Genomic DNA, 13505 nt, shown 5'->3' with positions numbered 1-13505 from the left:
CAGTTACTTTCCGGTTCACCTTTATCTCTCCCCATATATTTTTATTTTCATTTTCATTTCACCTCATGTTACACTTTCCACCTTGTAATACCATGTCACCCTCACAACACCCCCACAACGACCCCATTAAGTTTTATTTACATTCCCTCCGCAAACATGCCTTCGCCCTAGCCAGATTACGCTCCCATATTCTATTTTCTCAGGCTTGTCTGACATTTGGCATTACCCCCAAAGGCCTCACACTTAAAGTTCCCATCTCTGGCTGCAACCCTTCCTTCGATCAGTCCCTATACCAGTTCCAAACCGAACAATCCATTGCCCTCACCCGCCTAATCCTTCACCTACACATCAACTCAGCCAATGAACACACCCGTCAACTCCTATCCTTAATCTTTCCTCTCCCACATCCACACCGGCTGTTCAGAGCATCCTCCTACAGGCCAGCCGTAAATTAGAACAGCATGCCACCTTTCACCTCAAAAAAACTATCCAATCTCCTGGTTTCCCACCTCCGGAAAGGCAACTCAGTCACCCTTCACAACCTTTCCAGCAATCCTCAACCTCCTCTCATTGCACACAAACCCAGTCTCTCCCATCTACTCAATCTCCCACTTCCAGCTCCACTCCCTCCAAAACCTCAAAATTCCGATCAACACAATCTGGAACCACAACACCCTAATTCAATAGTTAACCTTTCCTCCAAACCTCTCTCCCAATCCGAAACCTCTGTCCTATCCAAAGGCCTCACCTTCAGCCCCACTCCCAGATTCAACCAAACAGCCCTCGTCAAAGATTTACTGTCCTACACTCGTACTCTCTGCTTGAAATATCAGTTTGCCACGAAGAAAAATGATCCTAATCCTACTCCTAATGATCCAACTCCCCAAGACACCATCCAAATTGAACCCTGCCTGGAACAGTTCCGTCCTCCGTCACAGCGGGACCCACCTCCTCTTCCTCAAAATCACCCTCTCCAAACCTTCCAGGAATTTCTCACTTCCAGCCTTGCATCTCAATCCTTCTTAAAAAACCTTAATCCTACACCCAACATCACCACTGCTGAAGCCCAGGCTATCCGTGATCTGAAGGCTGACCGATCCATCGTCATTCTTCCGGCGGACAAGGGTTCCACGACCGTGGTACTTGATCGTCGGGAGTATGTGGCTGAGGGACTGCGTCAGCTTTCAGACAACACCACATACAAAGTTTGCCAAGGTAATCCCATTCCCGATGTCCAGGCGGAGCTTCAAGGAATCTTCAGAACCTTAGGCCACCTGCAAAACCTTTCACCTGATTCCATCAACCTCCTGACCCCACCGACACCCCGCACCCCTACCTTCTACCTTCTTCCTAAAATCCACAAACCCAATCATCCCGGCCGCCCCATTGTAGCTGGTTACCAAGCCCACACAGAACGTATCTCTGCCTACGTAGATCAACACCTTCAACCCATTACATGCAGTCTCCCATCCTTCATCAAAGACACCAACCACTTCCTTGAACGCCTGGAATCCTTACTGAATCTGTTACCCCCGGAAACCATCCTTGTAACCATTGATGCCACTTCCTTATACACAAATATTCCGCACGTCCAGGGCCTTGCTGTGATGGAGCATTTCCTTTCACGCCGATCACCTGCCACTCTACCTAAAACCTCTTTCCTCATTACCTTAGCCAGCTTCATCCTGACCCACAACTTCTTCACTTTTGAAGGCCAGACATACCAACAATTAAAGGGAACAGCCATGGGTACCAGGATGGCCCCCTCGTACGCCAACCTATTCATGGGTCGCTTAGAGGAAGCCTTCTTGGTTACCCAGGTCTGCCAACCCAAAGTTTGGTACAGATTTATTGATGACCTCTTCATGATCTGGACTCACAGTGAAGAAGAACTCCAGAATTTCCTCTCCAACCTCAACTCCTTTGGTTCCATCAGATTCACCTGGTCCTACTCCAAATCCCATGCCACTTTCCTTGACGTTGACCTCCACCTGTCCAATGGCCAACTTCACACGTCCGTCCACATCAAACCCACCAACAAGCAACAGTACCTCCATTATGACAGCTGCCACCCATTCCACATCAAACGGTCCCTTCCCTACAGCCTAGGACTTCGTGGTAAACGAATCTGCTCCAGTCTGGAATCCCTGAATCATTACACCAACAACCTGACAACAGCTTTTGCATCCCACAACTACCCTCCCGACCTGGTACAGAAGCAAATAACCAGAGCCACTTCCTCATCCCCTCAAACCCAGAATCACCCACAGAAGAACCACAAAAGTGCCCCACTTGTGACAGGATACTTTCCGGGACTGGACCAGACTCTGAATGTGGCTCTCCAGCAGGGATACGACTTCCTCAAATCCTGCCCTGAAATGAGATCCATCCTTCATGAGATCCTCCCCACTCCGCCAAGAGTGTCTTTCCGCCGTCCACCTAACCTTCGTAACCTGTTAGTTCATCCCTATGAAATCCCCAAACCACCTTCCCTACCCTCTGGCTTGTAACCGCCCCCGGTGCAAAACCTGTTCCATGCACCCTCCCACCACCACCTACTCCAGTCCTGTAACCCGGAAGGTGTACACGATCAAAGGCAGAGCCACGTGTGAAAGCACCCACGTGATTTACCAACTGACCTGCCTACACTGTGATGCATTCTATGTGGTAATGACCAGCAACAAACTGTCCATTCGCATGAATGGACACAGGCAGACAGTGTTTGTTGGTAATGAGGATCACCCTGTGGCTAAACATGCCTTGGTGCACAGCCAGCACATCTTGGCACAGTGTTACACCGTCCGGGTTATCTGGATACTTCCCACCAACACCAACCTATCCGAACTCCGGAGATGGGAACTTGCCCTTCAGTATATCCTCTCTTCTCGTTATCCGCCAGGCCTCAATCTCCGCTAATTTCAAGTTGCCGCCACTCATACCGCACCTGTCTTTCAACAACTTCTTTGCCTCTACACCTCCGCCTCGACTGACATCTCTGCCCAAACTCTTTGTCTTTAAATATGCCTGCTTGTGTCTGTATGTGTGGATGGATATGTGTGTGTGTGTGCGAGTGTATACCTGTCCTTTTTTCCCCCTAAGGTAAGTCTTTCCGCTCCCGGGATTGGAATGACTCCTTAACCTCTCCCTTAAAACCCACTTCCTTTCGTCTTTCCCTCTCCTTCCCTCTTTCCTGATGAGGCAACAGTTTGTTGCGAAAGCTTGAATTTTGTGTGTATGTTTGTGTTTGTTTGTGTGTCTATCGACCTGCCAGCGCCTTCATTCGGTAAGTCACCACATCTTTGTTTTTTTTATATATATATATATATATATATATACAGGAAAGAGGAAAGGAGAGATGAAAGGATGTGGGTTTTAAGGGAGAGGGTAAGGAGTCATTCCAATCCCGGGAGCGGAAAGACTTAACTTAGGGGGAGAAAAGGACAGCTATACACTCGCGCGCGCGCCCACATGCGCGCACACACACGCGCACACACACGTGGGCGTGCGTGCTGGTGTATACCTGTCCTTCTCTCCCCCCAAGGTAAGTCTTTCCGCTCCCAGGTTTGGAATGACTCCTTACCCTCTCCCTTAAAACCCACATCCTTTCATCTCTCCCTCTCCTTCCCTCTTTCCAGATGAAGCAACCTTAGGTTGCGAAAGCTTGAATTTTGTGTGTGTGTTTGTGTTTCTTGGTGTCTCTATCAACATACCAACGCTTTCATTTGGTAAGTTACATCATTTTTGTTTTTAGATGTATTTTTCCCACGTGGAATCTTTCCCTCATTCCACGTGTGTTTGTGTTTGTTGTTGTTATTGTTTCTATCAATGTACCAACGCTTTCGTTTGGTAAGTTGCAATGGGTTCAATTTGGATAATTCATTCACGATTTGAAATTTTTTTGTCTTAGTTTATATTCCTGATCAGCCAGCCACCTTTCCTTACTTGCTTTCCGGTGGCTGCTCTGATTGGTAAAATATTTTAACTCTCTCCATCTCATGGGTAATTGTAAAGCTGTTGATAAGAATGACATTTTACACCCTACACAAACAACAGGAGCTATCATGCTTGGGCATGCTCATGAGCATACACTAATCAAACTTATCCAGTTTGTTGATTCATCTATGCAGATTCTACAATGTATCCAGAATGAGTAGTATGCCACTTTCAACTATGTAATGCTGCATAATTAAAGTCGTCATAAAAAGATCCTAACTGACAAGAAATGGAGACAGGTGTCACATCCCGTCATTGACAATTGGTTTCAATCCCAACAGTAATTGTTGCAGTCAGTTAATGTAGGTCCAATTCAACCAGTTTCCATGTGAACATTGCCACGGGCATTACATGCAATAGACATATGGAGGTGGGCAGCTTGCAAAAGGCCATGTGTCTCAATTGCACAGAAACAAGGCAGTAGCTGACTGGAGGCCTGTAGTATGGTTCAGAGAGAGACAGTTTTGCCTCTTTTCTTGCACTAACGAGTCAATGAGGCATTTATCTACCGGTGTGTGGAGAGCATAGTTCAAGCTTCTAGTGGTTCTGTGATGTTTGAGGATGCTGTTCAATCCATGACTTGGTCCCTCAATTCAGTTCACTGTGAACGTGGACCTATATGTTTATTTCAACATTCTCAGTATTAAAATGTTGCCCATTCTTCTACATGCTCACAATAGGCACAGTGTGGACACTGCCACCTTCCAAGACTACAAAAGTCATGTAGATATGTTCCTGGTCTGATACACAGTCAAGTGCTCTGTTATGCCTTGTCTGGTCTGTGCTAAATCAGCTGATACTAATCTCAAAGAAAATATCTGGGACTGCTTGGAGCTGCAGGTGGAACACAATTTGGTAGCTCTACTGGATCTGATGATTGGTAAGTGGCTTCATGTGGATATAACGTACCTGATGAAACTTGTGGACTCTCCTCACTGAATTAAGGCCATTCTCAAGGCTAATGATGATGGTACACAGTATTAGTGTGATATCTCCAGAAGATGAGTAATCTTTTGTCAGGCTCAGTTGGAAACCTGTCTTCCCGCTTTTTTGATGTGTAGGGCTTAGTCAATTTAAAAATACCAACCTCTTATTGACTTTGAAAATCTGTAATAGATTTCCAGCAGTTAATTAGGAAACTTTCTTTTCCGTTGTTGTAACCCTCATTTTATGCCCAAAAGACATGTACTCAACACAAATAAACTTCTGTAACAGATTAAAATTGCCTACTAGTCTACAAAGAAAAAAAAATAGTTCTTGGTTGAAAGCGGATAAAGTGTCACTAGAAGCCTTCCTAAGAGACAATCTCCATTCCTTCCTAACTGACTATGCAAATGTAGACGAGATGTGGCTCAAATTCAAAGATATAGTAGCAACAGCAATTGAGAGATTCATACCTCATAAATTGGTAAGAGATGGAATTGATCCCCCCGTGGTACACAGAACGGGTCCGAACGCTGTTGCAGAGGCAACGGAAAAAGCATGCGAAGTTCAGAAGAACGCGAAATCCCGAAGATTGGCTAAAATTTACAGGCACGTGAAATTTGGCACAGACTTCAATGCGAGATGCCTTTAATAGGTTCCACAACGAAACATTGTCTCGAAATTTGGTAGAAAATCCAAAGAAATTCTGGTCTTATGTAAAGTACACAAGCGGCAAGACGCAGTCAATACCTTCGCTGCACAGTGCCGATGGTACTGTTACTGACGACTGTGCTGCTGAAGCGGAGTTATTGAACGCAGTTTTCCGAAATTCCTTCACCAGGGAAGACGAATGGAATATTCCCGAATTTGAAACACGAACAGCTGCTAGTATGAGTTTCTTAGAAGTAGATACCTTAGGGGTTGCGAAGCAACTCAAATCGCTTGATACGGGCAAGTCTTCAGGTCCAGATTGTATACCGATTAGGTTCCTCTCAGATTACGCTGATATAATAGCTCCCTACTTAGCAATCATATACAACTGCTCGCTCACTGATAGATCTGTGCCTACAGATTGGAAAATTGCGCAGGTCGCACCAGTGTTTAAGAAGGGTAGTAGGAGTCGTCTCAGTTGTGTGACTGAATTCGTGATTTCCTGTCAGGAAGGTCGCAGTTTGTAGTAATAGACAGCAAATCATCGAGTAAAACTGAAGTGATATCAGGTGTTCCCCAGGGAAGCGTCCTGGGACCTCTGCTGCTCCTGATCTATATAAATGACCTGCATGACAATCTGAGCAGTTCTCTTAGGTTGTTCGCAAATGATGCGGTAATTTACCGTCTAGTAAGGTCATCCGAAGACCAGTATCGGTTGCAAAGTGATTTAGAAAAGATTGCTGTATGGTGTGGCAGGTGGCAGTTGATGATAAATAACGAAAAGTGTGAGGTGATCCACATGAGTTCCAAAAGAAATCCGTTGGAATTTGATTACTCGATAAATAGTACAATTCTCAAGGCTGTCAATTCAACTAAGTGCCTGGGTGTTAAAATTACAAACAACTTCAGTTGGAAAGACCACATAGATAATATTGTGGGGAAGGCGAGCCAAAGGTTGCGTTTCATTGGCAGGACACTTAGAAGATGCAACAAGTCCACTAAAGAGACAGCTTACACTACACTCGTTCGTCCTGTGTTAGAATATTGCTGCATGGTGTGGGATCCTTACTAGGTGGGATTGACAGAGGACATCAAAAGGGTGCAAAAAAGGGCAGCTCATTTTGTATTATCACGTAATAGGGGAGAGAGTGTGGCAGATATGATACGCGAATTGGGATGGAAGTCATTACAGCAAAGACGTTTTTCGTCGCGGCGAGATCTATTTACGAAATTTCAGTCACCAACTTTCTCTTCCGAATGCGAAAATATTTTGTTGAGCCCAACCTACATAGGTAGGAATGATCATCAAAATAAAATAAGAGAAATCAGAGCTCGAACAGAAAGGTTTAGGTGTTCGTTTTTCCCGCGCGCTGTTCGGGAGTGGAATGGTAGAGAGATAGCATGATTGTGGTTTGATGAACCCTCTGCCAAGCACTTAAATGTGAATTGCAGAGTAGTCATGTAGATGTAGATGTAGTAGGAGCCAAGTGAGAAATTAATATAAGCCAAAAAAGAAATTAATATGTGATAGTTCTTACTGAAATTTATGTAAGTCCAAGCTCAACTAATTCACTATGCACATGTATTGTACATGTGACATTAAGCAGATTTACATTAAGGCTTCACAGTATGATGCCCTCATAAGACGAAACACTATGCAACATTAAAGCTGAGTTGGTACAGGTAAACATCAATAGTGATTACAGTTCACTTGTATAGATGAAGGTAGATAACAGCAACTGCATGATGGTCCAAGATCGGTGGCCTTATGTTTTCCTACTACAGTAGCGCATGTGATAGGTCTGCGATATCTGTACTGTTACCACCACAGGTGACCTCACCAGATGTGTCACATTCCATATATCAATATCTTCTGTTTGCACAATCAGTGGGGTTACCAAAGCAAAGCTTTTGTGTTTGAATGAGGGTATAGCTTTGCAGCAGTTTTGCTCTTTCGTTTGCCTGTCACAAATGAATGATTGTCCTATAATTTCAACACCACTTTAAAATCACTTCCTTGTGAATGATTCAACAATTTCAATATGCAGTCTCAAACATGAATTCTTTGTCCAAGAAACAGTTGTTGGCAAGTTTCACTAAGTGAGATGTATTAGCAGAAACAAAAACTTATCTTTAACGATCAGCAGGATTGCTGAAGTTACAGTACCCCACTGATGTACCTTTCATCTTTCTTTTCATATTTTCCTTATTAATAAAGAATAAATAACTTATCACAACTGACTCAAACACATGCAGGCATTCAAATTCATGCTTTGGTTCATGCGCCATGTCCCAGCTCTCGTAATGGAGGTGGAACTATACGTAGTAGCACACCCTTCAGCCTTGTTTCTGTCCACCGTGGTCATAAGTAATACATGTTGAGATCGTACAACCCAATCTGAGTATATGTACAACAGGTAGAATGTGATATTACATTGCTCTTTTTGTGTATAGCTCGTTATTTTAATGTTCTTCATCCTATTTGAACTGATACTGTTGTTTTAATCAAAGGGTAGAGACTAGCAGAAACAGGTGAAAATTCTGTCACTCTTTACTGATGTTTATGATCTGAACTTCAAATATAGTCACTAATTTAATTCATAAGCTTGTGCAGGACCTATTTTGAAATTTATAATTATGTGTAATTCATTGGAAGTTTACAATGTTCCATAAAAAAAACTAAATATTTTCTTTGGTTCTACAGCGAAGCAGGAGCTTGATATAGAAGAATACAGCTTCAGCCAGACAACATTGGAACAAGTTTTTCTGAAGTTTGGTCACTACGATGAAGTGAATGGTGACTGAGGCAACTCCAGATTTTTTGTTGATGACTTACTTTCATCGTGTGTAAAAAAGATAAATAGTTTGTTATCATATTTTAGGGCTGTAAATATTTATGAAGTACAACAAAAACGTTTTAGGTAGGGTAAAAAAATACAAGAAGTTGAAATTAAAAAAAAATCCATTGAATCATTTACACTATCCAACAAGATGAAGGCTGTTTTTCAATATGCATGTGAAGTCTGAGTCCCCCTTACAATTCATTGTCAGATTTGTATCGACAGTTCTAAATATTTTTGACATTGTTTTATTAAAGTGTTGGTGCCACAATCTGATTTGAAAGGTGATGAAACTGAATACAAAATGTTGCTATAAAAAGGTATGAAGGAGAATTTCTTATGGAGGCTCTAAGATCTGGACTCTCAGTGCAAAAATTATGACTATGTGCCTGAAGGAGTCATGTCGTGTGTTATGTGATGTGATGTGATGTTATGTTGTTATCATTTATGAGACAGTGTTTTTGTCAAATTTGTGATACTGGAGCTAAGAACTTATACCTAATTGTGTTGCTAAATGGATGCAGCTGGAATTAAATAGGTTATCTGAACAAACATTAACTTTACGTTGTTGTCATTTTCAGGAAGAGAAAATATGTGTATTGTGTTTATAGCAGTTTGAGTAACAAGGAAATTGCTTGCTATGAACATAAAAAAACTTGTTTCCAAAGATATATCAACACTTCCATTGTTCGTTTGAAAACTGAGTATGAGTTGCACATTTGTTTAAATTATTTTAATTTTCAGCATCTTTGTGCTAAAAATTTGTCAAGAGGGCCAAGTAAATGCCGTAAATTCTCTTAAAAGAAGAATGAAAAAGCATTAGTATTTCTTGTAGAAAATGTAATGTAGTTGTCATTATTTGATGTACAGCAAGGCACAAGAAACATTTGCCCTTGTTTTGTTGTAAGTAATTTTCTTAAAACTGAAATGAGACTGTATTTGTGATTTTGTGGAGAATCAGTATTTTTAATTTTATTAGCATGCAATACATTAATGGCAAAAGGATTTTGTAATTTTAAGTAATGGAACAAGTCAGTGGCATATGGATTAAAAACATTGCCAAAAGTACTTTGTGAGCATCACAACGAATAGGGTTCCATATAGAAGGAGCTTGTTTTTAATCTTTAAGAGAGCTACAATTATAATCATACATTTCATTTGGCTGTGATTTTGAAACACATTTTATCTGCTTTAAATAAGTGTTTGCAAATGGGCTATGACAAATAATGAAGCAGTGTTTACCATTTTCATCCACCATATTTCACTATACTGGTAAACACACTGTAATAAAAATGAATTTTTCATGAAAGGAATCTTAGTTTGCTATTATTTACTTATTTATTTATTTATTTTTAAGAAATATGCATATCTTACAGTTAGGTTGTTGCAGCTCAGCATTTCATATAAAAAGCAATGTTCCCCAAAATATATGGGCACAGCAGAAAAAAGTATTCCTTTGAATTGTTTAGCATGGATTTTAATTCTGTCCTAAAGGAAATGCATTTTCTTTCAAAAATATATGGAAAATACAAAAGAAGTAGATTCAAGTTTTGTTCCGTGAATTCTGAACAATCGGAAATGAAGTAGACACTGCAGCTATGAATAAATAAAAATAAACATAACAGTAATAACTTAATTACAACTCAGCTGTTACACCTTGTGCTCTTCTCTCATCTTATTATTTCTACATTTTAAGTTTAAATTCCACTTATAATGTGAAAGAGTCTGTGACAAAAGTACACTCTTCAATTGTGGCTGAAATTTAATTGATACAAATTTATGCATTTTATCCTTTACTATTGTGACTGTTATTATTGTTAGTTTGTGAATATTATCTGAAGAAATCATAGATCATTCACAATATTTTGTTTTACCGTGTAAGTACTCTCCACTCAGTCAGCCAGCCAGCCACCACCATTTATGCTTCATTTGTAACCGTAGCCTTCAGCTTGCTTGCTTTTGTTTAAATGATTTATTATAATCAGGAAACAACGACTTTAAAAGCTGTTTGTCAATTGCACACTTTTTATAAAAATTTACACAATACGAATATAGTGGTTTTAATAAATCTGTTATATATTTTGATTTTAGTGAGGGACAGTTCTTTAAAGCACATTTTTTTATAAACTACTGTGAAGTCTGATATAAAATTATAAGTTTTTGAATTCATAATTTGAATTTTAAAATGTACATAATTGATGTACATGGTATCAAAATTCTTGTTGGTATTATACATTAAAATAATTTATGTTCAGTTTCTCTCAAATGAGATATCTACGTGAATGCTGTCTCTTAAAGAATTACAACATAGTAGTGTGGTTTTTGTAAATGTGTTTAAGCTGGGAGTGACTTGGCCATTGAATTAGAAATATCTTGCTTCGTGAAATGTCTTGTTCTGTTTTGTGGCATTTTGATGGATTAAATCAGCAAAACTTTAGTATTCCTCCAAGAATAACTACATTAGAGGGAGGCAGATAAATCTAAGATTTTATTTATTTATTCATCTTTTGATCATTCACACATTACTATCTCTTGGAAATTTGTGTGAAGAAAACAAAGAAAGATTTATGATAAAATCTAGAGAATTTGTTAATTTTATTTTGAAAGTTTTATTGCAATCAATGCTGCTTAAATATAGAAACATTTGTATAATATTTACCTGAAAGAGTATGCATTTCTCATGCTCAGCTAAGAGTATCTATTATAAACAGTTATGTGATATTAATTTTGTTACAGTAATTATTTAAGAGCAGACCAACTAAATGCTAGCAATTTAGACACTCAATTATTAAGCCATTTCATATGTAGAATATTTCTAAAAAGTTATAAAATAGTGAAAAGGAACAGCAGAGCTCAAGCTAGGCAATTTCTTGCAAATTATTGCTTTATTTCAGTCTTAAAATATTGCAATTCAGTATTCAGTAGATTTTGTGGAAATAATATTTTGAAATTATTCATGTTTTAGTTTTATATTATAATAAGCCAGCTGGTCTGGTGCAAGTGTCATTTTCAGCTGCTTGTTTTAATATATGATAGCCATAGTGTCAACAACAGACATATTCTTCTTCTGTAGGGGAAAAATAATAAAATTATAGCAACATTTATGCTAAGGGTGAAATCTGTTTATAATAGACAAGACTGCATTTCAAATTTAATGATATTTGTTATTTAATAAACAGTGTAAATTGTAAAGTGAAAAATTCATAGAGAATGGACAGAATGTTTAGAATGTCATATGAAGATTTTTTGTCAAAGCATAATTTTCATTAAATGTACATAAATTATTTTTTTATTGCTGTTGTGCAGTTAGTGTGTCACATTGTTTGGACAATCTCACTGCCAAGATCAGTCATTTTCAATAGACATCCTAACTGTGAAAGTTAAGCACAACGTAAAGTGAAATTATGCATGTTATTTACTTAGAATATATTGAGATTACTCTGTAAACTGTTACCAAATAATGACTTGTTGGGAGACAAATAGTTCTGTATTCAATAACTTACAAAATTAAGTACCTGAATCCCATTACACCAGTTCTCAAGTGAAAGTCGATGAGCATTGGCCTTTGGATAAGAGTAGCTTTCCAGGAAAATTATCACAGGGGCCCGCGTTTATTGTTTCACGTACAGCACTTAGATTACATGGAAGTCTGTGCGGACAGAATAAAGAGATAATGGAACAATATTAGTTTTTTTGTACTGAATGAACATGTGACCTACAATATTAATTTTCTCTCTCTCTCTCTCTCTCTCTCTCTCTCTCTCTCTCACACACACACACACACACACACACACACACACACACACACACACTAATCAGATTTTTTTTCTGTTGAGTGCTTATCAAAGCAGGATTTTTATATTTTTAAATATTGATGGAAAGCTAGGAGAAACACTTTTGGACCAAAGCTGAATTTTGATTATTAGAATACAAGAGAATATCACTCTTACAGGACTGAAATAAAAGAAAAACTGTACAGCATTAACATTTTATGAAAAAGTCACTTATATTTAAAAAGACTTGAGTCATGTGTAAACACAATACATGGTAGAGGGAAAAAATGACAGAAAATAGTGATTCTAATACTTCAAACTCATGCAGAGAGGCTTCTTTATAAATATATGTTTTAAAAGTTTTCCTCGCTACATGTGTTGCAGTTATGGCTGATCCACTACAAATACAAAACTATAAATCATGGTTGAAATCTTTGTGACAGCTGGACTTAAGCAAACAAGTACTGACCACTGTCATGAGCAGCAGCCATTTACACACCCAAGGTGGTTGTACATGTTTTCTGATGTCATTTACATATATTCCATTATCAATGTCGGTTTTTATCAAGAGGTATCCATAAGGACTTTCCCAAATTCAGCTCCTTTAGATTCATCTTGCTGAATTCCACCTGTCCTCATTTCAGTCCTGGTGACATCATTACAGCATCCTTGATTAAAATCTCATTTTAGCCATTTATTTATTTCCTGTCTCATCTAATCATTCCCCGTTTGTTCCTGTCATTGTGCTTGCAACACTATGAATTTAGGTTTTCTGTACAACAGGTAAGAGAGAGTTATAGTGACAGGTGAGAGAAAGGCTATCATCACATCACATCATCATCATCATCATCATCATCATCATCATCATTTATTGCTCCTACACAGGCTATTTGGGCTCATGGCAGAATACAAAAATATACAAAAACAAGACATACGTGGAACATAATGAAATGATTAACACATCAAGTCCACAAATCATGACAAAATAGTTATAATAACATGTATATTTGTCTATTTACTTTTGTCACTGGCATCTTCAGTGCTGGCTGTTGAATGTTTCTTTCAGGGTCTCCACCTCATTTGCAGATTATGTCTTGGAAATCTGCCAATTGGCTGGCATAGAAACACTCTGTTTGGGAGAGTGACCTCTGCTTGTAGAATATGTCCTGCACACAGTAGCTTACTTCTTGCAATCACTCTTCCAATATCAGCTTTCTTAAACCACCAATACAGATCTTCATTGTGCCTTCTTTCTCATCTTACACTTTCTGAATTGTGTACCATGTCGTAGATTTTCCTTAAAATTTTCCTCTCAAATGCACCC

General features: G+C 39.1%; 1 protein-coding gene across 1 annotated transcript in view; it reads left to right on the top strand.

Moving 5' to 3' along the window:
- Positions 1 to 11888, top strand: part of LOC124711232 (cholesterol transporter ABCA5-like) — a 359780-nt gene extending 347892 nt beyond the window's left edge. Inside the window, exon 32 of the mRNA XM_047241193.1 lies at positions 8273 to 11888. Within this exon, the coding sequence (XP_047097149.1) occupies positions 8273 to 8373 (101 nt within the window). The 3' untranslated portion in view covers positions 8374 to 11888. The remainder of the gene's footprint in view (positions 1 to 8272) is intronic.
- Positions 11889 to 13505: the final 1617 nt, after the last annotated feature.

This window comes from Schistocerca piceifrons, chromosome 8 (genome assembly GCF_021461385.2).
Source record: "Schistocerca piceifrons isolate TAMUIC-IGC-003096 chromosome 8, iqSchPice1.1, whole genome shotgun sequence".
NCBI classification, from domain to species: domain Eukaryota; kingdom Metazoa; phylum Arthropoda; class Insecta; order Orthoptera; family Acrididae; genus Schistocerca; species Schistocerca piceifrons.
This window is presented reverse-complemented; position numbering and strand designations above follow the sequence as displayed.